A 26,134-nucleotide genomic window follows, 5' to 3' on the forward strand; every position below is an offset into this window, starting at 1 on the left:
ATCAGTGATTAAGGCAATGTATTTCCATCATTATTAAAAAAAAAATAATAAAACTGCACACTTTCATAAAAAAAATCAGAAGAATCATGAATAGCTTTAATGCCAACATGGCACTCATCTGACATCTACCCTTCAACATGTAAACCATTCAGTTATTGTCCTGTTGTACTCACCTCAGTTTGTCAAAAAACAATGGTCAACTTCACCACATACGAGGATGGTCTGAAAAGTTTTTAGATATTTCTAAATGCTTTTGATTGCATCCAGCACAACGGCCTGCTTACTAATTTTTAATCATAGTTCAGTCTACTTTCCACCTTTTGCAACTAGATTGCCAATTTCTGCTGTGACTGTTCACTTTATGTCATGGTAGATAGCTTCCTTTATCAATTTGCTCACCATACCAAAGTACTCCAGTGCTCTATACTTTCACCACTCTTTCTTCTTTTTATAAATTACTTATTGCTGACCTCAAATCCTGTTCACAGATTTGATGTGATGCCATGACCTTTCCTGCACACTGAACACTGATGCCATGACCTTTCCTGCACAGTACTCTCATTGTCCATGTGCTACCTAAACAGAATCTTGTTTTATTTCAGACAAGAAAAACTGCACTTTATTTCCTGTCACCTTTATGTCCCCTCAGTTGTTAAAAACAGGTTCCTTCTTTTTCTTGACCACTTGCCTGCACTGTAGGGCTCACATCTGTTATACAGAATTGATATATTAAAAAACAAAACAAAAAGGGCATGAAAAGATATGAAGAAACACTTGATGTTCTTGATATTTCTAAGCATTTGATCATGTCTATCGTCATGATCTTGCCAAGCCACCATTTTATAGTCTCTCTGCTCTAGTCCTTCGTTGCTTGTTAAGGTGGTTGACTTCCTCTCATCTGATTTTTTTATTACTGTGGAGTTTTGCACTCTCATCCACATTCTTCCCCCCCCCCCCCCCATACTTTAAGACCTATATCTTTAACTTCAAATTCTATCCATATTTTTGCTGATGAAAATACTCTCTTTTCTCTTCTTCATTTGAGAAACCTTGTATTAATCAGTGAATTAAGCGGTGTGAAGATTATGTAGTGAATTTCAATGCTATCGAAACACAGTCCTTCCTCGAATATGAAGAAACTCTTGATGTGCTTGATATTTCTAAGCATTTGATCATGTCTGTCATCATGGTCTTGCCAAGCCACCATTTTATAGTCTCTCACTCTTTGTGATTGGATTGTTAGTTTTCCGGTCTAGTCCTTCATTAGAAAGATCTATACTCTTTGAAGAGTAACACTGATCTTGACTGATTTCCAATCAAGATCAGTGTTACTCTTCTTTGGCTGACTTTTACATCTAGTACATCACATCCATATTCTCCTCAGCTGCCAGAAAACTATTTTTTTTATTCAAAACTGCTTCTCTCCTCCTCAACTTCTAACAATTTATAACTCCCAAATCTAATCAACTTTAGAATATTGTTCTCACATTTGGGATGGTACACCCAAAACCTTAAGAATGCTGTCCACCTAATAGGTAACCACTCTTTCATATATTCCCTTCAGTTGCATTCTCATATGTACTCTGTTTCTGCATTATGTAATTTTTATGGTTGTACTTTCATGGTTGTTACTCCACCAAACAAGCCATTGCCATTCTGGTTATGAAAAAACACAAGCAGACTTTCAACTCCAAACTTATCAAAGACCAACTTCTCATCTTCTTCCTTCATTCCATCTATGCCCTTTGAAACTTCTCATACTGTAATCTCATCTAGGACGCAAAATTCCTTTATCAGGGCTTTTCAACTGAAGTTACCTGGTCATATGGAGGTGGCAGGGTTTTTGTGCCTAGACTCTTGGATTTATTCATCCTGAAAAACAGGCAAGCCAACCAGAACATGCATAATTTACAGATATAATATACTGGTCGTATAGCCTTAGTTGCTTCAGCTGTAAATTCACAACCAATCAACTCCATACTGTTTTTCCCATTGAATATAACCCTCATCTTTTCAGGAAAATGTTGACAGATTCTTGCTTTCTCCTTTACCACTTGCCCACTTGTTTTATTGCTTGCTAGCTGGTGAAAGGTAAAATATTACGATGGGTGGATAAAGATGCAATACTCCCTAGTGGGCAGTATGGCTTTGTAAAGGGTAGGGCTTGTCTTAGTAACTTATTCGCATTTTATAATAAAGTGACAGCAGAACTGGATGAAGGTAATGGTGCTGCACCATGATACTGCTCAACTTTGCCAATATCTCCTGTACTTCAGCAAAGTCAAATTATCATCATCAAGGGACACGACATAATATGATGTACTGTATGTATACAAGCACTACACTTTAGCCTCATCAGTAATGAGGCTAAAGCATGACATCCTAAGTAATGTCTCCTTAGTGAGCTCAAATGGTGTCCTTGGCTGTTGAGTTGAAATACAGAGGCTGCCCTCAGATTTTAGGTAGTTTCATGCAACCAGATTTGTTGAGGTTTGGGTAATTTCTTAGGCAGAAGCAGATTCCAGGACTAGTCTTTCATGTGACATGTTTATGTTAGCTGGGTGGAGTAAACTGGCCTTCCAGCATATCCTGATGAGTGTCCAAAGCGTGGTCAGCAAGTCCAGAGTGACTTTTGTGTTGGAAATGATATAGTCCTGTTCAATAATTTTGATGTACTGTCCTGCCTGCTTTGCAAATACTTGGCAGGTCTAGAAACTGTGACTGGTCTTTGGTGGAGCAGATAAGGGATGCCAATTTTTATATGGTCTGTATGTGGCTGTAAGATTGTACTTTTTTTTAGGATTTTAGTTCATTTTCATATATGCTTCGGATATATGGCTGAGAGTGTGTGTGATTTCATAGTTTTATGGGGGGGTTTGGGGGGGGGGGATATGGTGGGAATTGTAGCCATTGGCTAAGAAGATTTTGTGAATGTGGTCAAGTTCAGTGGAGAGGGCACTGTTATCTGAACTAATTAATTTATCCCTCTTATGTAGAGTTTTAATAATCCCATACTAATGAGAAGGAAGGGAGGAAGGCAATGTATCTACCATTTGGCAATGTATCTACCAATGTGTGTGTGAGGGGGTTCTAGAAATAGAATCCATCAAGCTCATGTATGGGAAAGGCACGCTGTTGATATTTACTTTTTCTAAAGTGAACTGGATCTGGGATGAAAGGTGGCTAAGGAAGTTCTTTTCCTCAAACCCAGCATTAGCTGTCGATGCATCTGGCTGTCCCCTCTATTTGTAGAATTTTTCTTGCCAAACAAAATAGCCCAAGTTCTGGTAAACATAAACAGGGCTGAAATATCAAGAGGAAAATCAGCTTGGATAAGGTCTAAATTGTTGAGACATTGATGAACAGAGAGGAGACATCAAACTGACCATGATGTCAGTGTGTCAGAGTATAAGGTTTCTATATTCCAGTATGTTGGGAAAGTACTTTGCTAAATGTTTGGCTAATTTGTATATAGGTGAATCATTGGCATTCACAGTTGAGTGTAATGGCATAGTTTCTGGGTCCGTATATCCAGAAAGGGGGATCTAGAATTGTATGGTTTTAGTTTTCAACAGGCCATGGGTAACTTTTTTTAAGGAGGCTGTGAAGTGATCTGATCTGTGTATTGATAGCATCATGGTCTAAAGGAAGGTAGAGTGAGCAATCTTAAAGCAAAGAGGCAAGTTTTAATCTGTAATCATGGTGGTTTAGAACTACTGTAGCATTCCTCTTATCAGAGTTAGTAATTACTATTCTGTTGTTCTTAATTTCCAGTAATGCTTCATATTCCTTATTGGAGAGGTTATTTCTGATGGTTTTGCTTGTGTTGAGTACATTGGCAACATCCAGTCTGATATTGTTAGTAACACGGATAGGAAAGCTTAGATAGTTACATTCTGTATCATAATTTCTTCTGTAGGAATTTTTCTTAAGTGCAAATGTATAGTTATGGCCAGGAGTGAGTGTGCTAATTGCTTCTGGCTTGAGAGAGAAGGAAGATAAAGTTTATTATGCTGTTTACTTGATGTTTTTTGGGTTTGAAAACAGAATTTTTTAGATTAGCAGACTTATTGTTGTGCTGACTTCTTATTTTTTTTGAAATTCTTTGGCTGCTAGAGCCATCTGAAAGGATTGTCCAAAGGTCAGCATTCAGTGTCGCAGCAAGCTCCTCTTGTAGCACATGAATAGCATCATTGATGTTGGCAGTCTGTTTGGTAAAAGGACAAAGATGGTGCATCTGCATATACTGTAAGAACCTATGGTGAAATAAAGCAGTGTTTCAGTTTAACAAATCATGTTATTATCCTAGCAGCATTTCAGAGAACCTAATCTGTTCAATTGTCTGGAAAACTTGTTTCAGCTTACCATAATGATGGGCTTTGTGTGCTGTGGAATCTGTGGATTACTATCTGATGGTATGGCTTATACATTGGCTATTCATAACTGTAGTTTTTTTTTTTTTTAAGGAAACTACAATATAGATTAACTGTGATAAATTTAATCAATACTCCCAATATTTCAGAAAACTCAAATTGACATCATCAGGGAACACAGTATTGTTATCATTATCAGCCTCCTTGGAAATAAGAGACTCATCACTGGAGATCCCACTCACACACACAGCTCATCATACCTTGACTTAAATCATTTACTGTCTCTTTACTCGCTACACTTTCAGGCAGTGCATTCTAATCACCCATTGCTCTACATGTGAAAAATCTACTCCTCATCCCCTTGCTCATACACTCCCTCCTTATACAGCTTCTAGGGATGGTCTGTTGTTCGCCCCCCTGTCTCCATACTTTCTATGAAAAATCTCATCCACGTTAATTTGATAATTAACCCTTACCAACTAATATGTCTCGATCATGTCTCCTCCTCCCCCCTCCTCTCCCCCTTTCTTCCTTCAATCTATTAGGCTCTGTAGTTTGCTTTTTCTCAATCTCTCCTCATACCCCACATTCCAGAGACCGGAACTGACTTAGTCAATTTCTGGCGAGAAATTGTTGTTGCCGAGAACCCTTGCCAACAGCTCATCATCCTTTTGTAAAGCAGGTGACCAAATCAGTGTAGAGTAATCCATATGTAGCCTAAGCAAAGCCTTGTGCAATAGAATTATAATATCCTTACTTTTACATGTTTGTATACTCTGTATCATTCCCATAATCTGTACTGTGTTGACCTCACAATTTTACCAAAATGTCCACATAATTTCAAATCCCTGTTCACTATCACCCCCAGATCTTTCATCTTCACCACCTCTAAGATATCCCTACCAATCCTATACTCTGCATCCCATCTTTGCTTCTCAAATTTTAAAACCTTATATCTGCTACATTAAACTGATATCCCCCACACAATCGCCCATTCATATAGTCTGTTCAAGTCCTCTTGAGGCTACAACATCTACTCTACTTCTCATAACTCTCCCCAACTTTTCATCATCCACAAATAACTGTATATCACTATTTAAGCCCCTTTTAGTGTCATTTACATACAAATTAAAGAATAATGGCCCCAAAACAGATCCCTGGGGCATCTACTAGTAATTTTCCTCTTCTGTAATATCACTCCCCCCCCCCATACGCAATCGGTTGATACCTATCAGACAGCCAATCTCCAATCCAGTGCACTAATCTACTGTTCAACACCCAATCTCTCCCAATCTAACTATTAACCCTAGTCTTATCAAACCTTTTATAAAGCAGAACAATTTTTGTCCTCTTACTACTCCTTTGGAACTTGGGCCAATCTAAGACTCATGTTATAAAGGTAAGTTAAGGCTGTTGTTAACTGCCTGGAACATTCTTTCAAGACGTGGTGATATACCATCAAGTTTACTCAATTCTTCACATACCTCCTGCTTACTCACCATCAATCAATGGTTCCTCCCCCTTCCCATTCTCACTGCTTTCAAGTTGTGCATTATGTTACAATCAATCCATGCTTTGTGATTGATTGTAACATACAATCAATCACAAATCAAACTTTGTACTTGAATGAACTGCTCATTTAACATCTCTGCTATATCCTTCTCAGTGTTCAACATTCTCCTATTATCACTAACCAACATCATCCTCCCATAACCATTCTTCCTTCTACTGGCCACATATCAAAAAGAAAAAGAAAAAAAAAACTCTCTAGGATTTCTTTTGCTACCCTTACTAAGTAAGTCACCTTCCTTGCTTGCTCTTTGTACTGCTCATGTAACTGATTATTGCCACTCAACTTGTGCTGTTTTCACAATGCCTTTTCTTCAAGTTTGCATGCTTCACCTCTTCAATCATCCATTTTATGCCTACCTTATTTCATCTCCTGATCTTTGGAATACACTCAGTCATTGCCTCTGCCAGATAATTCCTGAGTAGAGACCAAGTAGCATTGATTTCCTTCCCATGCAATTCCTCATTCCATGATATCACTACAAGCTGCCTCCTTAGTGTTATAATCACCTGTCTTATAGTTCCACATATGACCCTTTCTCACAAAAGTTCTGATATGGCTGGCCACCATCCAAGTGATTACTTCATTGTCACTTTCATCCACTGGAGGAAGATTTGACACTTTGTTTACAATAATATTTCCTGATGAGATAATCAAATCTAAGGCCATTGATCCATGTGTAGCTTTTGTTACATACTACTAAAGATAGTTGTCCTTTAAAAATTCATTCTCTTTGGTTCCAGATGCTGTCTCTTCATTCCAGTCTGTATTAGCATAATTGAAATTGCCCATAATGATTACCCTTTTCTTATTAGACAGACTAATTTGCCTAAACATTTGCTTCTCACTGCCTTCCACATTACTAGGTCTATAGCAACACCCTACTAAACATTTCATCCTGTCCACCTCTACTTCACACCAAACTGCTTCAAAACCACTGTCACTATTGCAACTTGCATGTCCATCCTTGATGGGCACAACTTCTCTACCTCATCATATAGTACCCCTCCTCCCTTTTTACCTTGTCTTTCTTCACGAAAGACTATATATCTTTCCATCTCTATTCATGTCAGAATGTCATCCTTTTTCAACATTGCCTCACTTATTCCAACAATTTTTGGACAAATGAACTCTATCAGTGCTATAGTTTCTTTCCCCTTGTTTCAAATACTTGTAGCATTTGTAAACATATACATTAGTCTGTTTCTATAACAAATCCTATTGACCCCACTTCTTGGATATGACTCCTCCACACTCCCTCCCTGTCCATTCCTCTATCATCACTGATATTACACTTTCACCGAACCCTAAATATCACCTCTCCTTTCTTGTCCTACATCTACTCCTGAAACTAGCATCTACACTTTTCGTATAGTGTCTCCCTGTATCTTGCATGCATTCTTTCTCTCATTCTCTTCACTCATGCCACTCTCCTCTCCATTCACAGACTTCTAACTTACTCTCCTGTTCTTCCACAACACCTCTTGCTTCTTCAGCTTTTCCATTCACTTCAGTCATTTTCTCTTGCAGCAACAGTTTCACAACTGACTGACATCAAATTCAACCTGCACATTCACAAAATGAACTCCTTTCTCCTCACACAACTCTGCTAGTATACCATTCATAATCTTCACTCTTAGGTATGATAATAAGTTGAGAAGGTGAATGTTCTCAACTTATCATTATCATACCTGGACAACACAATGCATACTGTACCCACCATACTGTTATATTTCACTCTCCCTAACAGACTCCTGACTTCCATTCTTACATTCTCTTTGTTACACACTGCATATTTTTACTCACCACACCTATAATCATCAAATCCCCATACACTGCTTCTCTCAAATCATTCAGTATTTCTTTCATGGCATTCTTCCTCACATTTCCATGCAAATCCATAACTCTTGTCAGTTCATTCCTAATACATTTAATCTCTTGCCTCATCTTTACCACCTCTGCTTTCATCTCTTCAATAACTTTCTCACTGCCAGTTATGCCATTTGCATTTTCACTACCTTGCACGTCCACTGTCTTACCGCTCACCGCCATCTAACTTGTCACTAACTCACTGCAACTTCTGCCTGCTATCTTGCTATTACCTTCCATATTCAACTCTGCTCACATTCAGTATCTCATAATCTATAAGTATTCTACACTTCTTGCACACCCAAACTTTCATCTCTCGTATTAATCCTCTCGACATAAATATCTTCAATCTCTCCCTAAGCATACATATTGCATTTACAGCACTTCACCATTTTTGAAAAATCTATGCTACTTGCATTCGTCTTTCATGCCAATATATGTCTTACTACCATTTTAGTCATGCACAGCGCTACACACAAGAAACACAAATATTATTATTAACACCAGACCACCATGGAGTCAAAAGACTCATCATGGGAAGCATACACTGTTACACACAAAATTCCATTAAACTGTGCTTTAAACTCATTCAGTGCATCTGCATTCACCACATTGTCATGCAGTGCATTCCACTCACCAACCGCACTCCATGAAATGAACCTGCTCCTTATGATGCTTCCAGGTATGTCTCCTTGTTCTACCCTTTCTATTCTACAAAAAAATTTCTTCCACATTAACCTGTACCCAACCCTTTACCAACTTAAATGTCTCAATCATATCCTATCTCTTACCTATTCATAAAACTTAGCAAATTGCATTCCTCAATCATTCCTCATATTCTACATCCCAAAGACCAATTGTGCAATGTCTTCACTGGACCCTTTCCAACATATCTTCATCACCATGAAAACCAGGAGACCAAATCTAGGCATCCATGTGAACCTCTTTATTTCTACAAATTAAATTCCTCTTTATCATTGCCATAATCTGTGATGTCTACACAACTTGTGCAATGTGACTTCTGAACTTCAGATTCTTGTCCACCACTATTCCAAGGTCTCTTAACTTTTGACTACCTCCAAAATTTTCCTTCCAAGTGCATATTTGCATCCTATTGATAGCTACCAAATTTTAGAACTGACACTTAGCAATATTAAATTGACAGTTCCATACTGTTGCCCACTGATACAATCAATTCAAATTCTTTTCTAAGGCCACAAGATCTGCTAGATTCCTCATCACTCTCCCAAGTTTTGCATCATCTACAAACAGTTGTATATCACCAGTTATACCTATTCTAATATCATTAATATATAGATTAATTAGCAATGGTCCCAAACTTGACCCTTGCAGCAGACCATTAGTGACTTTCCTCTGTCAAAATAATGCCCCTGCACACAGAACTTGCTGATACCTATCCAATTCACTAGTCTATCATCCAATCCCATCCACTTCAATTTAGTGACCAGTTTGCTTGTCGAGAGAAGATGCAAGAAATATGAAAAGTCTCATTGACCATATTATAGTTAATTTAATAGTGATGTTTTCCCACTGGCTCAGGACACAAACATATACAGACAGAGGATTTGAAATTGAAAGTGATCACATTTTAGTTTTGAGCAATTGAATTTCATACTGAAAGAACATGTAAGAAAATTTTAAAGCAAATAAAAGTTGAACAGCTCTCAGATGTGAACTGTAGACTAAAATACACAAACATTATTCAAGAAAAAATGAAAGAGTTTGAGAACAGGAACCAAACCTTCGAGATTCAGTGGTAAATCCCGAAAACATTGATTGATTCAGTCAGAGAGGCATGTGGTGAGGTTGCCTGTAAGGATAGAAAAATCAGAACTCCTTGGTGGACTTGGGAAGTTAAAGAGGCAGTGAAGGAAAAGAAGAAAGCATATCAAAAGTTCCAGGCAAATAAGTCAGCTTGTGCTCTTGGAGAATACAGAGAAAATTTGTAAGAAACTAAAGCACTGTGTAAAACTAGCTAAACAAAAGTCATGTGAAGACTTTTACTTAAGTATAAAGAGCTAATAAGCTTCATTTCGGCAATGAAAACATTACTTAAATTAAGGGGATATTAAATCCCACATAGTTTTAAAACCGAATAAGAAACTCAAAGATCGGAATCAGAGAGTTTCTTGCCGAATATAGTAAACTATAAAGTATCGGCGACACTAGCGTTAGCCAATGCAAGTGATCCTAGTACGTAGTACAATACCGGGCAACTCGTTGCAAAGGTGGGGGAAGTTCAGATCGCTATTCTTGGGTATTTTCCATAATGTAAAAACACATTTCCTAGGAAATGTATGCTGTTATTACATTATGGAGGGAGGTCACTACCCAGACCGGTTTCAGCCTTTTTTGAGGCTTCATCAGTGAGTAGCTAGACCTAAACTATTCGGTTTTAAAACTATGTGGGATTTAATATCTCCTTAATTTAAGTCATGTGAAGATTTTGGTAAGAACATATATCAGGAAGCTGCCAAAATATTCTGGAGGCTGATGTAAAAGCTTAGAAATGGAGAAAAGAGTACTATAAAAGGAATCAGAAGTGATAAAGGTAGCACAAAAACTGAAGATAAAGAAATTTTAGATGACTTGAGTAATATCTTTAAAAGACTTCTAAATGAAACAAGCGGTGTGTCAGCATGATGGTGGAAAACTTCCAACAGGAATGTAGTCAGGAATACATATCCATACTTGAAGTAGAAAAAGTCATCAAACACTTGAAATGAGGAAAGTGTGTGAAATGTTGAGGTATAAAAGTTTTACAGTGACTAAATTGCATAATTCAGAAGCCTTGGTCATAGGGTTGAATTCCAGATGATTGAAGCAGAGCTCTCATAATATGCATCTATGAAAAGAGAAATAAAACTGAATGAGAATTACAATGGTATTTTCCTATTGAGTATTCCTGGTAAGATTTATGCAAGTATACTTGAGAAATGGCTAAGGAAAATTGTGGAAGGTAAGCTTGGTGAAGAACAAGCTGGATCAGGCCAAATAGAGGTTGTCAGGATCAGATTTTCACTTTGAGACAAATAATTGAGAAATCTTGGGAATATAGCAAGGATTTGTATTTAAGTTTTGTTGATCTGAAAAAGGTATATGACAAGGTGCCAAGAGGAAAGCTCTTGGCACCTTGTCATATACCTTGTCTATATAGTTAAATGGTGTAAATGGGACATTATATCAAGCAATACATAGTCTCTAAGCTATAAGTTAGCAGTTACACTTGAAGGAGGTACAGGAAGATGGTTTGATGTTAAAGCAGGTGTGTGACAAGAATGCACTTTATCTACGTTGTTATTCATTATCTATATTGATCACATTATGAAGTGAAAATGGTATTAAATCTGATCTCAAAATTGGTGATGTTAATCTTAGCTCTTTACTTTATGCAGATGTTATACTTATAAAACAAAATCCAGTACAAGTCTGCAAGATTCCCTGACTAAATTGAATAACTGTTTTATAAATTTGGTATGCAAACAGCAAATAAAAGAACAAAGACAATGAAATTAGTTAGATTACTTAATTCGTTAGTTCACTGAATTGTGAATCTACAGAGCAGTTAAAATATTTAAACTGTTTAGGCACAATTTTTAGTGAAGATGGTAAATTAAATATGGAAATGAGCAACAGAATTAGTAAACCTGGTATGATAGACAGTCAGCTGAATAAAATTACATGGAATAAGAAAGAAATTAGTTAAAACACTAAATTAGCTGTATATAGAAGATGGTGTTCAAGGGCAATTTTAACTTATGGATCTGAGAGCTGGGTTAGAAATAAAACACTTGACTTAGTGCAGTGAACAGTTGGCATCAGTGGCAAGATCACATTAAAAATGATGATATTAGGAAAGAACTTGCCATTGTTAGCATTCAGGAATGTAGAACTACTCTCAGGTGGTGTGCTCATTTAAACAGAATGTGAAAGGAAAGATTAGCAAACAAGTGTTCTTTGCCACAGTAAAATTTGCCATTGTATCATGGATACCATAAAAAGTACCTTAAAACACAGAAATATAAGAATGTCAGTCTTGACAGATAACAGATTAATTTGGAGGAACATTGTTGATCTGAAATTAATAATGGTGTAAATTTTTCATGATGATCATCAAATTCCTGATACCCTCAAGGGGGGGGGGGGTGTATAGGATATGATAGTACTACATGAAAAATTACTTAATTACTTTCTTTCTCTCTACAATTTTCCTCCAAATCAGTCTGTTACCTGTCAAGACTCCAATTATCAGATCTTATATTTCTGTCTTCTAAGGCACTTTTTAGTGTATCAATCCACCTATATCTTGGTCTTATTCTGAGTCTTTTTCCTACCAATCTGGCAGAGAACACTTGTTTTGCTAATCTTTCCCCTCTGCTATTAGCACTGCTGAAGTATTCCTGGATGCTGACAATGACAACAACTTCAACTTCTTTCCAAATATTGTTGCTTTTAATATGATATTGCCATTGATGCCATCTGTTCATGCCCTTAATCTTTCTCAGGATTCTCATATCTGCTGTCTCTAGTCTTTCGTCAAGTGTTTTACTTCTTACCCAGCTCTCAGATCCATAAGTTAAAATTGAATACTGTCTTGTATATAGCTATTTTAGTGTTTTGGCTAATTTCTTTCTTATTCCATATAAATTTATTCATTTGACTTCCTACCATACCAGCTTTATTGATTCAGTTGTCTATTTCCATATTTAATTTACCATCTTAACTAAAAATCGTGCCTAAGTAGCTGAAATGTTTTACTTGTTCTATAGGTTCTCCATTCGCAATGCAGTTGATATTTTCAGTGTTTTCTGCCTATTTTCGTTGTCTTTGTCTTTTTAATGCTTACCTTCATACTATATCTATTACAACAGTTATTCACTTTAGTCAGGGAATCTTGTAGACCTGTAGTGGATTTACTTAGAAGTATAACATCATCTGCATAAAGCAAAGAGCTGAGATTAACAGCTCCAATTTTGATATCAGGTTTAATATCATTTTCCTTCATAATGTGATCCATATAGATAATGAATAACAGAGGGGATAATGTACATCCTTGTCTGACACCATAATTTAAACTTAACCACCTTCCTGTACTTCTCTCAATTTTAACTGCTGACATACACCTCAAATAAAGACTAAGTTTTTCTTGATATAATTCCCCATATAACTGTAGAGTTTTGAATAGCTTCTCTCTTGACACCTTGTCATATGCCTTTTTCAGATCTATAAAACTTAAATACAGATCTTTGTTATATTCTCGTGATTTCTCAACTATTTGTCGTAACATGAAAATCTATTCCTGACAGGCTCTGTTTGGCTTGAATCCAGCTTGTTTTTCCCCAAGCTTCCCTTCCATAATCCTTCTCAACCGTTTCTCAAGTATGCTTGAATAAATCTTACCAGGAACACACCATAGAAAAATACCTCTGTAATTGTCACATTCAGTTTTATTTCCCTTTTTATATATGGGTACTATGAGACCTCTACTCCAGTCATTGGGAATTCGTTCCTCTGTCCAGGCCTTCTGAACTATGCAGTGCCGCCACTGTAAGACTTTTATACCTCCATACTTGAGCATTTCTGGTCGAATATCATCTACTCCTGCTGTCTTTCCACATTTATAAAGGTCAAAACCGGTCTGAGTAGTGGCCCTTCCCTTAATGCATAGTATTATACATGACCAGAGATGTGTTTTACATTATGGGAGATACTAAGGCAAGTGATGAGAACTTATAGCACCTTTACCACAAGTTGCCCCAGTCCTGAAGATACATCAGTCTCAAACTTTGTTTGCTTACACTTGGATAAAGGATTAAACTAAATATATAATTTATAGCCTAAAAAAGCGAAAAAACTTTCAACATCTTCATTTTATTCAATCAGGTTTGTGTATTTAATCTACAGTTCACATCTGAGAGCTGCTCAACTTTTATTCGCTTTAGAGCTTTATTATTGTTCTTCTTTTCGATATGAAATTCAATTTTATTCTGCTCAAGATTAAATGGTGATCACTTCCAATTTCAAATCCCCTGTGCACTCTGGTATCCTCCACTAGGGAGAATACATCACTATCTACAATAACATAGTCAATGAGACTTTTCTTATTCCTTGCTTCTTTGCTGCATATGAATTTGTGCACATTTTTATGTTGGATCATTGTGTTAGTAATAACCAGTCCATATCCTGAGCAGAAATACAACAGGTATTTGCCATTATTATTAGCTTTGCTCTTTTCTCCAAATTTTTCCAATATATTTTTGTATGTCTGACAATCAATTCCTACTCTGCTTATTTGGATCTTAAACAAGGACCAACTTTCCCTTTTTCATTGTGTCAGTTGCTTTCTCTAAAGCCTCAAAAAATTCCTCCACTTCTACCTTAGTAGAACCTTCTGTGGGACCATAGGCACAAATAAGTCTCATTGTCCAGTTTCCCATTCTCATATTTGCCCACGTCACTCTACTTGAGACTGCCTACCATTCAAGATTAGCCCGTATTTAGTGTTGAATACTATGGCTACTCCTTCTTTTCCTTGATTGTCATTGCTTGAATATAACATTTTGTATTTATTGCTCAGAGAGATCTCACCAGTTTTGGTCTTTTTTGATTCAGTCACCCCTATTATGTCGATCTGGTACTTATCCAATTCCTCAGCTAGCTCCATTTCTTTGCCATTCAGGTTTCTTATGTTGGTAGTACTGATCTTGAACTCTGGTGATGTTGAATTGGGGTGGGTTTTAGGATTTGTTTAGGATTAAGGTTTTAGGAAATCCTAATTTTTCATGTAGTAATATAATAATTATAATTATTTAGATGATAATTATCATCTAAACACCCTAAGGGTACATAACATGAATCTGATGGTGATGACCACTATATATGCATCCCTCTTGTTCAATAAATTCATCAGCTTGTTTCAGTACATCAGCAAGTTTGTAAAACAAGACTTCCCTTTAACAAATCCATGCCAACAAGCACAAAGAATACCACTGCTATGAACTCACTTTTGTATCCTATGTCTTACCAACTCTCCAGTACCGTAACTCCAGATATACTGATCAGCCTATAATTTGTTGCCTTATCCTTATCACCACCTTTGTTAAGTGGAACAATTTTGCCTTCTTTCCACTCTTTTGCAACTTCTGCTGTTGCAAGACTTGTTAACCAGGTAGTCCAAAGCTGTGCTAATTTGTTGGATCATTCTCTTAAGACTTGCGCTGATATGTCATCAAGTTCTATTGCCTAATTGACATCTAGTTTACTTAACTCCTCATACCTCTTGTTCACTCACCATTAGGTCTTTGCTTAATTCAGTCTCTATACTTGAGCTTCTGATTTCACACTTAGGATGAAACACCCCTATGAACTGTTCACCTGAACACCTCAAATGTGTCCTCTGCAGCAGTCACCAATTTCCCAATTTCATCCATTAACAGCATCTTACCATAATTATTCTTCCTTCTGCTTGCCACACACAAAAAAAAAAAAATCAAGAGGGTTTTTTCTTGACCTGATTTTCTAATTTCTGCTCATACTGCCCTTTCATTGTCCATACCAACTGAGTCACTCTCCTGGTCTTCTCCTTATACTCTTCACACAACTGATTATTATCATTATTCATCTTGTGCTTCCTCCTTCTTTCAGATTTCATGCTTAGTTCCCTCATTCAGCTGTTTGACCTTTGCAATGCATTCACACATTGATGTTGTTTTGTATTTCTATGTCATTTTCCAAGCAGTATTCATTTTCTTACTGCTTAACTCTTCATTCCATACTATAGCTCCAAGCTGTCTCCTGAACTTGTCATAATCACCAACTTTATACTTCCACATAGAGTAGAACAAATTAATTCAAAAAAACTGTTTTGTCATTGTTTGGTTTTGGTTTTAGTTCACTATTTTTTCTGTTGAGTGCCATGTGCTTTAACTATCTCTATGATGTTATTAATAGTGTTGTGCATTTTTAATAGCGTAAACAAGTTAACATTTGTAGTGTTTGATTCATTTTGTGTAGCTAAAAATGAATACATCTCAAAGAAGCATTCAAAAATATGTACTCTTTCTCAGCACACATCCATGACTCAAAGACAAATTGCCAATGCATGTTGGTTTGGCTACTGTTAATATAATTTTAAAGAGGTTTAGGGAGACAAGTACCTTTTCTCTGACTGAAAAGGAAAATGTGGGGAAAAAAGGAAAACTACACTTACTCAAGTTAGGAAAAGCAAAATGAATCCAAGAATGTCTGCTGTAGACTTAAATAGAGACTTGACAGCTAGTGGGATTAATGTTTCTGACATGACGGTCTGTCAAAAATTGTTGGAAGCAGGGAGGACTGCCCACAGATCAAAAAAGAAACAACTGTTGGTGAAGGCTATCAGAAAAAGAGGCTCCAGTGGCCAAAAGTCTACAAAGATTGGGCTGTTGAGAAGTGGAAGTTCATGTTCTCAGGTGAGAGCCATTTCTTTCTCATGCCCACCTTCAACAAGCTCCTAAACACCCAGCAAAAAGATGTTCTGGGTTGATTTACACATGACAGTCTAAGATCACTTGTGCCTGTTGACATTATGATGAAAAGTGACCGATACATAAAAATATTGGCAAAAAGAGTGGTCCCACAGATCCAGGAAGACAAAAAACTATCTTCCCACAAAAAAAGTGAAAGAGTTCCTCAAAAATCACAACCAGTTTCTTCAGTGGCCAGGTAACTCTCCTGACATTAACCAAATAGAAAATTTGTGGGCCATAAAGGAAAAGTAACTTAGAAAATTAAATTATGATACAATTGATTATAAAAGTATGGTTTTAAGATGCAGAAATGAGAAAAATGTGTTCTATGTTGGTAGAGTCCATGCCTAAGCGAATTAATGAACTTATTAGGAACAGAGGGTCACATAAATTATTAGGTAAAGTTGGAGTTAAATTTTTGTACTTATTTTCTTGCAAAATTAAATTTTTCTTTAAAACATGAGTTGTCAGATTAATTTGTTTGCTACTATATATATATATATATCCTATCCTCTTCAAAAGTCTTCATGTGACTAGCCACAGCCCGTGTGATCACCTCATGGTCACTTTCACCAATTGGAGGAAAGTGCGTATCCCCACTTACATTTACATCTTCTGAAATGATCGATCTAAAATTCTCGATCCTCGCATTCCGTCCTTTACATACTGCCTGGGATAGTTGTCTCTTGAGAACCCAAGAAATTTGTTTTCCTTATTTCGAATTGCTCTTTCTTCATTCCAATCTATACTGCCATAATTAAAATCACTCTGATAATCATCCTTCACTTGTTCAACTAAACCAAGTTGCTTATATATTTCTTCATTACCACTCTGCACATTCCTTGACCTATAGCAATATCCAACTACATATCTGTCATGTTGTACCAATCATTTTACATTGTGGTTTAACACGTTCATTGCCAAGCACGCGATATCATGTGATGCAAGTTCTCACCTGACGGCCGATCACGCGTTATCACGTGGACATGCTGTCAAGTAAAAAAATTTGGCCACCACACGAAATTCCAATTTTCAGCTTGGCAATAAACGTGTTAAGCCAATAAGAATACAACTTGGTTGGCTAAATCCTAAATTCTCAGGTGATATAATCACTTAAATAATGGAAGAGAAAAGATTAGCAAACAAATGATGTTTTGCTAATCTCTGCTCTGCCACACTACCTCAACACTATTGCCATTATTTCCCTCTTTCATGTCTACCTTATGCGGACATAATTCCCCTACTATCATCATCTGCACTTTCCCTTGTCCTTTCTATCTTTGCAAGAAACAGTGTACCCTTCCATTTCTATTCCCATAAGGATATCTTCATTCAACCATGTTTCACTTATTCTAGTGACTTTTGTGATGAATAAACTCAATCACTGAAACAGTTTCATCTCCCTTATTTCTGATACTCCTGGCATTTGTAAATAAGCCCAGCAGTTCCTTTTTAAGTCTATAATCAGTCCTACCAAAGTCACTTGTTGGTTGTGATTTTCCCACCACACCTGCCCTTGCCCAGTCACCTTTATTATTATTTCTTACCACATATCCGCTCAGTCTCAACTGCCTCACTCACATCCTGATCTATTCCATTTCTCTGCTGATCATCCCCATACTGACATTCACTACTACTTCCAGTATCCACTCTCTCTATACCACATGTCCCTGCTCCACCCAGGCTCTCCCTGTTTCTCTGTTCCTCTTGAATTCCAGTTCTCTCTGCCGTTCACACTACTACTGTTTAAATTTCCAAGCTCTTCACTCTCTTCCATACCACTCTCCTGATCTTTCACTTCACCTCTTATTTCTGATCTCTTGCTTGCATCACACACTGAGTTCCATCTAGCAACAGTTTCTCTAGTTCACTCACTCCAAAGCCATTCAAATGCAATCCATCACATCTGTATAATTCCTTTCTTCTTCCAATACATGCCATACATCCAAAATCTGTGCTCCTTTCTCCTCGCACAGCTCTGCAAGCATACCATTCATGATTCTGGCTCTCCATCTACCAATCATAGCTATCATACAACAATATTTAAACAAATTTATCACTATTTCCACATTTTAAAATTTAAACTTATCTTTTCACAGTGATCTTGACAAATACCTCTCTCTCTTCACCACCTAGTGGCCAAGATACGTGCATGCATGCACTACACTAAGCAATAAGGCTGAAGCAGCATGACAGCTGAAAGTAAGCCTAAAGTTCTAAATAGCATCCCCTAGTGGCCTGATTGAGGCAGTCTCGTGCAACCAAATTTGTTGAAGTTTGGATAGTTTCTTAAGTAGAATCGGAAATTGGTTGAAAAGATTGCAAACCATATAATTATATTGATGAGACTGTAATGTAATGAGCTCAGGGATTTGAAGGTGATTGGTGGAAAGGTGCTGAGAAATGATGCAAAGCTCAGGATAGATATTGTGGAAATGGGCTGAATAGCATGAAGGATCACTGGGATATCAAAAAACAGACCAATAAGTAGAGATAATCCCATCTGGAAACTACTGTGCTCAGATTTGGTCACTGAGCTTCCTGAAAATGAGGAAGTGATTCAGGGATAGTTGACCAAAATAACTTCAGGTCTGTGGAAATCTTACTATGAGGCTAGATTGTAAATTACAGATGTGATAGGCAGGGCCATACTTGTGCACCTGTGCATAAGGCTCTAGCTGGGGGCCCAAAAAAGATTAGGGCCTTTAAGGGCCCCAATCAATGAGGAAGTGGCCTCAGAGCACTCTAGCACATCAGGTCCCATCCACCTTGTGAAAAGTGTAAGTACTGCTCTGATGATAGGTATGCAGGCAGATAAGAGATTTAATTTTATGAAAAAAATTTTATTAAGATTATTAAGAAAAGTTACTAGAGATTTTTATAGAATTGATGGAGAAGAAACTTTTCAATATATGACAGAATAGGATAAAGAATAAGAGAAGATGTCTAACAGTGTAGTTTGCAAGGACACGAGCTGGATTTCTTTGCTTGGAAATATTGGTGTGGAATTGGTTACCAGAAGTAATTGGAAGTGCTATTCAGTGAATGAGTCCAAGAGTTATGATAAGCATTGTGTGAATAATGGTTGGTGTGGGCCTCTTGCAATAAGTTTCTTGACTCTATGGATTTGCTCTTATGAAAGAAGTATTTCACATTTACATAAATAAAAGTTCAAACTATGGTTGAACTAATATTATGATTGATGTTGATAAAAAAATAACTTAAAATCTAATAAACAAATATAGACACTTGTTATTGTGTGCTAGGTTTTCATTTTTTGGTTTTATAGATAAAGTTATGAAAAATTTTAAATTTGATTATCTATCAGTAAGGAAACACCTAGTATCATGTTTCCTAGAATTTATTCTAATAGAACCTTTTTTTTTTTCAGTTACTGTGTGATATAGAAATTCAAATATGAAAATGATACATTGGGAAATTATAGTGTTTAATTTCTTTAAATTCTTTCATGAAAAAGAATTGTATGCAATTTTTTAGTAATATTGTTATTTAACAATGATACATGTAATTATTAGGATACAGTATTTCTGGCGATCTTCAGATGATGGAAAAATGTATTCCCGGTGCTAAAGAGAAGTTGAAGAAAACAAAGAAAATGCTAGATTTGAATTCCTTGTTTAAAGAGGTACTGTTGTAGCTCTGTAATTTATGCTAAGCTGATTAAATATACAGTATGCTCTCACTATAGTAAACTCCTCAGGATCAAAGGAATAGTGCGTTATAATGAATTTTATTTAACAATTGATTGATATCATGAAGGCTTTGCTGGGACTTCATGATAATTTGTTGCAGTGAGAGAATTCACTTTTGTGATGTTTGTTATAGTGAAAGTCGCCTATAATCTAAGGATTGCTTTTAAGAGGTCAGGTTGCATCAAATTGAACATACCTAGTGTTATTTGTATAGGACTAATATACATTTCTTATCATTGTCATCAAATAACTGATGTGTATCCTCAGGGACTGTACAGAATATTATGATAGTACTACGTGGAAAAGATTACATCATTACTAACTTCCTATTGACAATTTTCTTTCAAATTAATCTGGTATCCATCAAAACTACAATAACATCAGATTTTGTCTTCTAATGCATTTTATACTGTATCAGTCCACCTAGCTATTGGTCCTCCTCTGGGTCTTTTTCCTTCATCCTAGAAAAAAAAATACATTATTTTCTAACCTTTCCTTTCTCACTCTGTTTAAGTGACCATACCACTCAAGATTAACTCTGCTAATACATTCCTCAATGTTAACAATGTCAAGTTCTTTTCTTTTCTTTTTAATATGATACTGCCATTGATGCCATCTGTTCATTTCTCTAATCTTTCTCAGAACTCTCATATCTGTTTTCTCCAGTCTTTGATCAAATTTTTTATTTCCCACCTAACTCTCAGATCCATAAGTTAAAATTAGTTTGAACTGTCTTGTATAGCTAGTAACACATTGACTAATTCCTCTCTTATTCCATATAAATGTATTTAATTGACTTCCTACCTAATTTTGTTAACTATTTTTGTATTTAATTTGTAGTCTTTACTAAATATTGTGCCTAATTAGTTGAAATATTTTACTACTTCTATAGATTCTCTATTCAGTGTTTTCATTGTCTTTTCCTTTTTATTGCTGATTTTCATTCCAAATTTATAACAGCAGTTATTCAGTTTAGGGAATCCTTCAGGCTCGTACTAGATTTATTTAGGAGTATAATATCATTTGCATAAGATAAAGAGCTGAGATTAACATCCACAATTTCATAGCAGGTTTAATGCCGCTCTCCTTCATAATGTGAACCATATAGAAGATGATTAACAGTGGACATAAAAGATTTAACATCAGCCCATCTTTTCCTATATCCATCAATTCTCGCTGGTGACTTACAACTCAAATATGTATTGCTTGATATAATGTCCCATTTACACCATATAACTGTAGTGTTTTGATTTAAGTTTTGTTTACAAATCTTAAATTAAGTTTTGTAAATTCTTAAATACTGATTGTTATTATATTCCATGATTTCTCAACTACTTGTCTTAAAATGGCCCTGAAAATTAGTCTATTTGGTCTGAACACAGCTTGTTTTTCTCCAACTTTGTAACCATATAGCTTACCTTTCACTATTTTTTTTTAGCCTTTTAAGTATGCTTAAATAAATCTTACGGAGAACACTCGATTTGGAAAATTCCTCTGTAATTAATTCTGACATTCAGTTTTATTTTCCTTTTTATAGATAGGTACTATGAGAGCTCCACTCCAGTTATCTGGAATTCAGCCTTCTGACTAGGCTTCTGAATTATGGAGTGTAGCCACCATAAAATAAAACTTTTATACCTCTATACATGAGCATTTCTTGTCTAATATCATTACTGCATCTCTAACTTTCTGCATTTCAGATTTCTGATGGCCGTTGCTATCTCAAATATTAATACATACTCATTATTGTATTGCTCTTGAATGTTTTATGCCATGGTGTCACTGCTTGTTGTCACCATGTCATCAGTGTAACATTTTTTTTATTGTATTATTTACCAACAATGTAAGAAGTAATTATGGCATAAATACAAACACAATTATAACAGACTTGCTCAGTATAACAAGTGAGTCCTGCCAAAAGTTCTAGTGATGTTTTAAAGGAAATAGAGTAAGAGTTGCATGAATCAAATTCCACTAATATTTTTTATCATAGACTTTTGTGCTTGCTAATCCTAATTTTTCATCTTAATTAATTTCGAATGTTGTCTTTGTCCTGCTTTATTGTGCAGCTTCAGTGGTATTTCATTGCAGTAATGACTTCTCTGGAAGAAAATTCTGTACAGAATTTTTTTTTAACATGTTGACTGCCAACTGTGAGTTCTCATATTATGTTACCAACATAACAACACATTGTCACCAGCAACAAATTTACACATTAGGCCAGTGGCAGTCAATGTGTTAATTAAAATATAAAACAATAAAAATTTGCACATGAAATATTTTTGCTATGTACTTTCATGTAATCGAACATTTGACGTCACTATAAGTTGCTCTATGTATTCTATAACACATAGAGCAAGTTATGCTGCACCATCTAGGAAGCATATATTATCTTACATTATTTTTTATGCAGTGTTGAAATTTAGATAAAAAAGAAACACAAATATATTGAGGTTTAAATGGGAAAAGTCATCTCTGGAAGAAAATTCTGTACAGAATTTTTTTTTAACATGTTGACTGCCAACTGCGAGTTCTCATATTATGTTACCAACATAACAACACATTGTCACCAGCAACAAATTTACACATTAGGCCAGTGGCAGTCAATGTGTTAATTAAAATATAAAACAACAAAAATTTGCACATGAAATATTTTTGCTACGTACTTTCATGTAATCGAACATTTGACGTCACTATAAGTTGCTCTATGTATTCTATAACACATAGAGCAAGTTATGCTGCACCATCTAGGAAGCATATATTATCTTACATTATTTTTTATGCAGTGTTGAAATTTAGATAAAAAAGAAACACAAATATATTGAAGTTTAAATGGGAAAAGTCATTGCCAGCAGGTTTCTTTTATTTGACATATAGTATTATGAACTGTTCAGAATATATCAATGAGAAATTCTTATCAATTTTTTAAAAAATGTGATGATACACATTGACATATTAGAACAGAGAAGATCATGCTTTAGTAATTTACTAACTTTTTTATAGAGTGACAGCTGAGTTGAATAAAGGAAATGGCTACACGATGATTCTGCTGGATTTTGCAAAAGCATTTGATTGGATACCACATGGAAGTCTGTTATCCAAATTACAACAGATGGGGATGGATATGACCCTGGCTAAGTGGACAGCTGCTGGACAGATATCAGAAATTTGATTATATAAAGAAACCTGTGGAGAATTCATGACTAAATAAACACACATAAAACCACAGTAATAGGTTTTTTTAATACGTAAATATTTCGACCTAAGTGTCTTAGGACATCGTCAGTACAGTTAAGAACAATACTAGGAATAACATACAGATAGGGTGCATGAATACAATGGAATCCAAATGTGTGCAGCAGCGCTTTCTAGAGTAAAAAAAAAAATACATCAGATTATTTAGATTAAATTAAAATTGAATTATTTTACACAATTTTGTATGACAATTTCCCATACTTTAGGAATGGTAAGAACATCGTTGCGGCTTAGATTGGGTCTGTGAAGTAGGGCTTCAGCACTTTCTTTATATAAACGTTCATGTTTGTATGCAGATCTGTGTAGAAGTTTCGTCTTTTCCCAGTGGATCCAGCAAACAAATGAAACATTCATTTGTTTCCCAGCAAAGAAATTAATATTTCCTTTAAGGTTATTTCCTATATCATTTATGTACAAATTAAACAGTAGTGGTCCCAGCACACCACTAGTCTTGCCTGTATTCTGCTCTTTCGTATACCACTTTCTGATATCTCGACTAAATAAACACACGTAAAACCACAGTAATAGGTTTTTTTAATACGTAAATATTTCGACCTAAGTGTCTTAGGACATCGTCAGTACAGTTAAGAACAATACTAGGAATAACATACAGATAGGGCACATGAATACAATGGAATCCAAATGCGTGCAGCAGCGCTTTCTAGAGTAAAAAAAAAAATACATCAGATTATTTAGATTAAATTAAAATTGAATTATTTTACACAATTTTGTATGACAATTTCCCATACTTTAGGAATGGTAAGAACATCATTGCGGTTTAGATTGGATCTGTGAAGTAGGGCTTCAGCACTTTCTTTATATAAACATTCATGTTTGTATGCAGATCTGTGTAGAAGTTTGGTCTTTTCCCAGTGGATCCTATGGTTTGGGTTTTCAAATATAGATTAAAATTTAATTTATATTCTAGTGTGCGTTGTGAATTCCTTAAGTTAATTAATAATACTGATGTGATAGTTGAAGTAGATGAACTGGAGATTATTATCTGAGACCTCCAGGGAGTCAAGGACTCATCGAGGGAGGCTATAAATTACCCAAACCAGCTCATACCTTCCTTTAAATTCATTCACACTAGATGCACTCACTATCCTTAAGGGCAAATTATTCCATTCACTCACTGCTCTCGGGGGGAAAACCTAGCTCTTATCCTTTTCTTGATTGTGAACAAACTTCCATGGATGCCATCCAAGTTCTCTCCCCATCTTTCACATAATGAAAAATTTCATCAGACACTATCCTATAATACCCATTCAAAAGTTTATAGACCTCTATCATAATCACCTCCTCTTTCTCCTGTTAACCAGAGTTTGTAACCATATACTTGCAGTCTGTCCTCATAATCTAAATCCAGATATAATCTTTGTAACTCCTCTTTGCACCCTTTCCACAGCTTCTTTATCCCCTTGGAACCTGGGAGACCAAATCTTGTGGTTTTGTGGTGTGGTCTTATCAAAGCCTTATAAAGAGGCAAAATGACTTACTTATCCTTGCATGTCAAGGTTTGCTTCAACATCGCAATTATCCTCTGAGATGTATTTGCAACTTTTGCTATGTGACCTTTGAACTTTGAATTCCTATCCACCAATATGCCAAAATCCCTTGCCTCTTCAGTTTCTTGTAGCATAAACCCACTAATACAATATGACGCTGGAATTTTAATCGCGCCAAAGTGCATAACTTTACTCTTACTAACATTAAACTGACAGCCATTTTCGTTTTCCCAAATTTCCAGTCTATTCAAATCATTTTGTAATTGCTGAATATCAGTAGCATCCCTGATTGTCCTGCCTATCCTTACATCATTAGCAAACAATTGCACATCAGATGTTAGATCATGCCTAATGTCATTATGGATTGAACAGTAATGGCCCAAGGACTGAATACTTAGGTACACCACTGGTCACCTTAAATCTGGCAGATTTACACCCACTGTATACCAATTTTTGGATAATATCTGTAAACCATCCCCTGATCCAAGTTGAGAGTTTATATTCCAATCCAATATTCTCCAGTTTATGCAACAGTCTTGTGTGGTGTCCTATCAAATGCCTTAGATATTCAACATTATCATAGGGTATTCATTCCCTTTATCCAACTTGGCTATAACATTGTTATAAAATATGAGCAAATTGTAAAACATTACCTTCCTTTAGTAAACCCATGCTATTCCTTGCAGAATATAGCATGTTTGTCTACCCATTTCTGTATGCGTTCTTACCAACTTCTCTAAAATCTTCACTACACACCCAAGATACTGATAAATCAGTAGTTATACATATCAGTTTTTGCACCACCCATGTACAATGGAGCTATCATACATTCCTTCCATTCCTGTGGTATCATTAGAGATGAGGAAGTGCTGGAAAGGATTTAGAAACAAGTGACATAAATGGTGAGTGGTTTTGGAATATTCCTTATGAGGATAGATTTAGGGTACGTGAGTTGCACAAGTTAATGGGTGGAAAAGAGGCAATACGATAGAAATATTTAAGTTGCAAAGGGTCTTATAGGATTGACACAGGGAAATATTTCAGCACTTGGCAGAACAAGGAATCATCCTCGGAATTGAGAAAAAAAGTGGCTAGTGTAGTAGTTAGCAAGAGTTTGAGCAACACTCTTACACAAAACTCATTCAGCATATCCTCATCACATTCACCACACTGTCAATCAATACACTACATTTAATAAAGAACTTTCTCCTTACTCCCTTGCTCATACCTTCTTTATATTTTCTGAGGATGCTTTGCAAATTACATTCCCTCAATCTAACTTCATACTCACATTTTAAAAACCAGTTAGCATGCAACA

At 35.9% G+C, this 26,134-nt stretch overlaps 1 protein-coding gene across 4 annotated transcripts in view; it reads left to right on the forward strand.

The window, feature by feature from the left end:
- LOC150103802 (exonuclease mut-7 homolog) overlaps nt 1–26,134 on the forward strand; it is a 313,402-nt gene that overhangs the window by 255,651 nt on the left and 31,617 nt on the right. For all 4 annotated transcript variants that reach the window (XM_090396540.1, XM_090396541.1, XM_090396543.1 and 1 more), the window contains one exon: nt 19,877–19,986. In XM_090396540.1, the coding sequence (XP_090252666.1) occupies nt 19,877–19,986 (110 nt within the window). The remainder of the gene's footprint in view (nt 1–19,876; nt 19,987–26,134) is intronic.

This window comes from Typopeltis vanoorti, chromosome 8, assembly GCF_054136105.1.
Source record: "Typopeltis vanoorti isolate ZY-2024b chromosome 8, IOZ_Tvanoo_1.0, whole genome shotgun sequence".
Classification (NCBI taxonomy): Eukaryota; Metazoa; Arthropoda; class Arachnida; order Uropygi; family Thelyphonidae; genus Typopeltis; species Typopeltis vanoorti.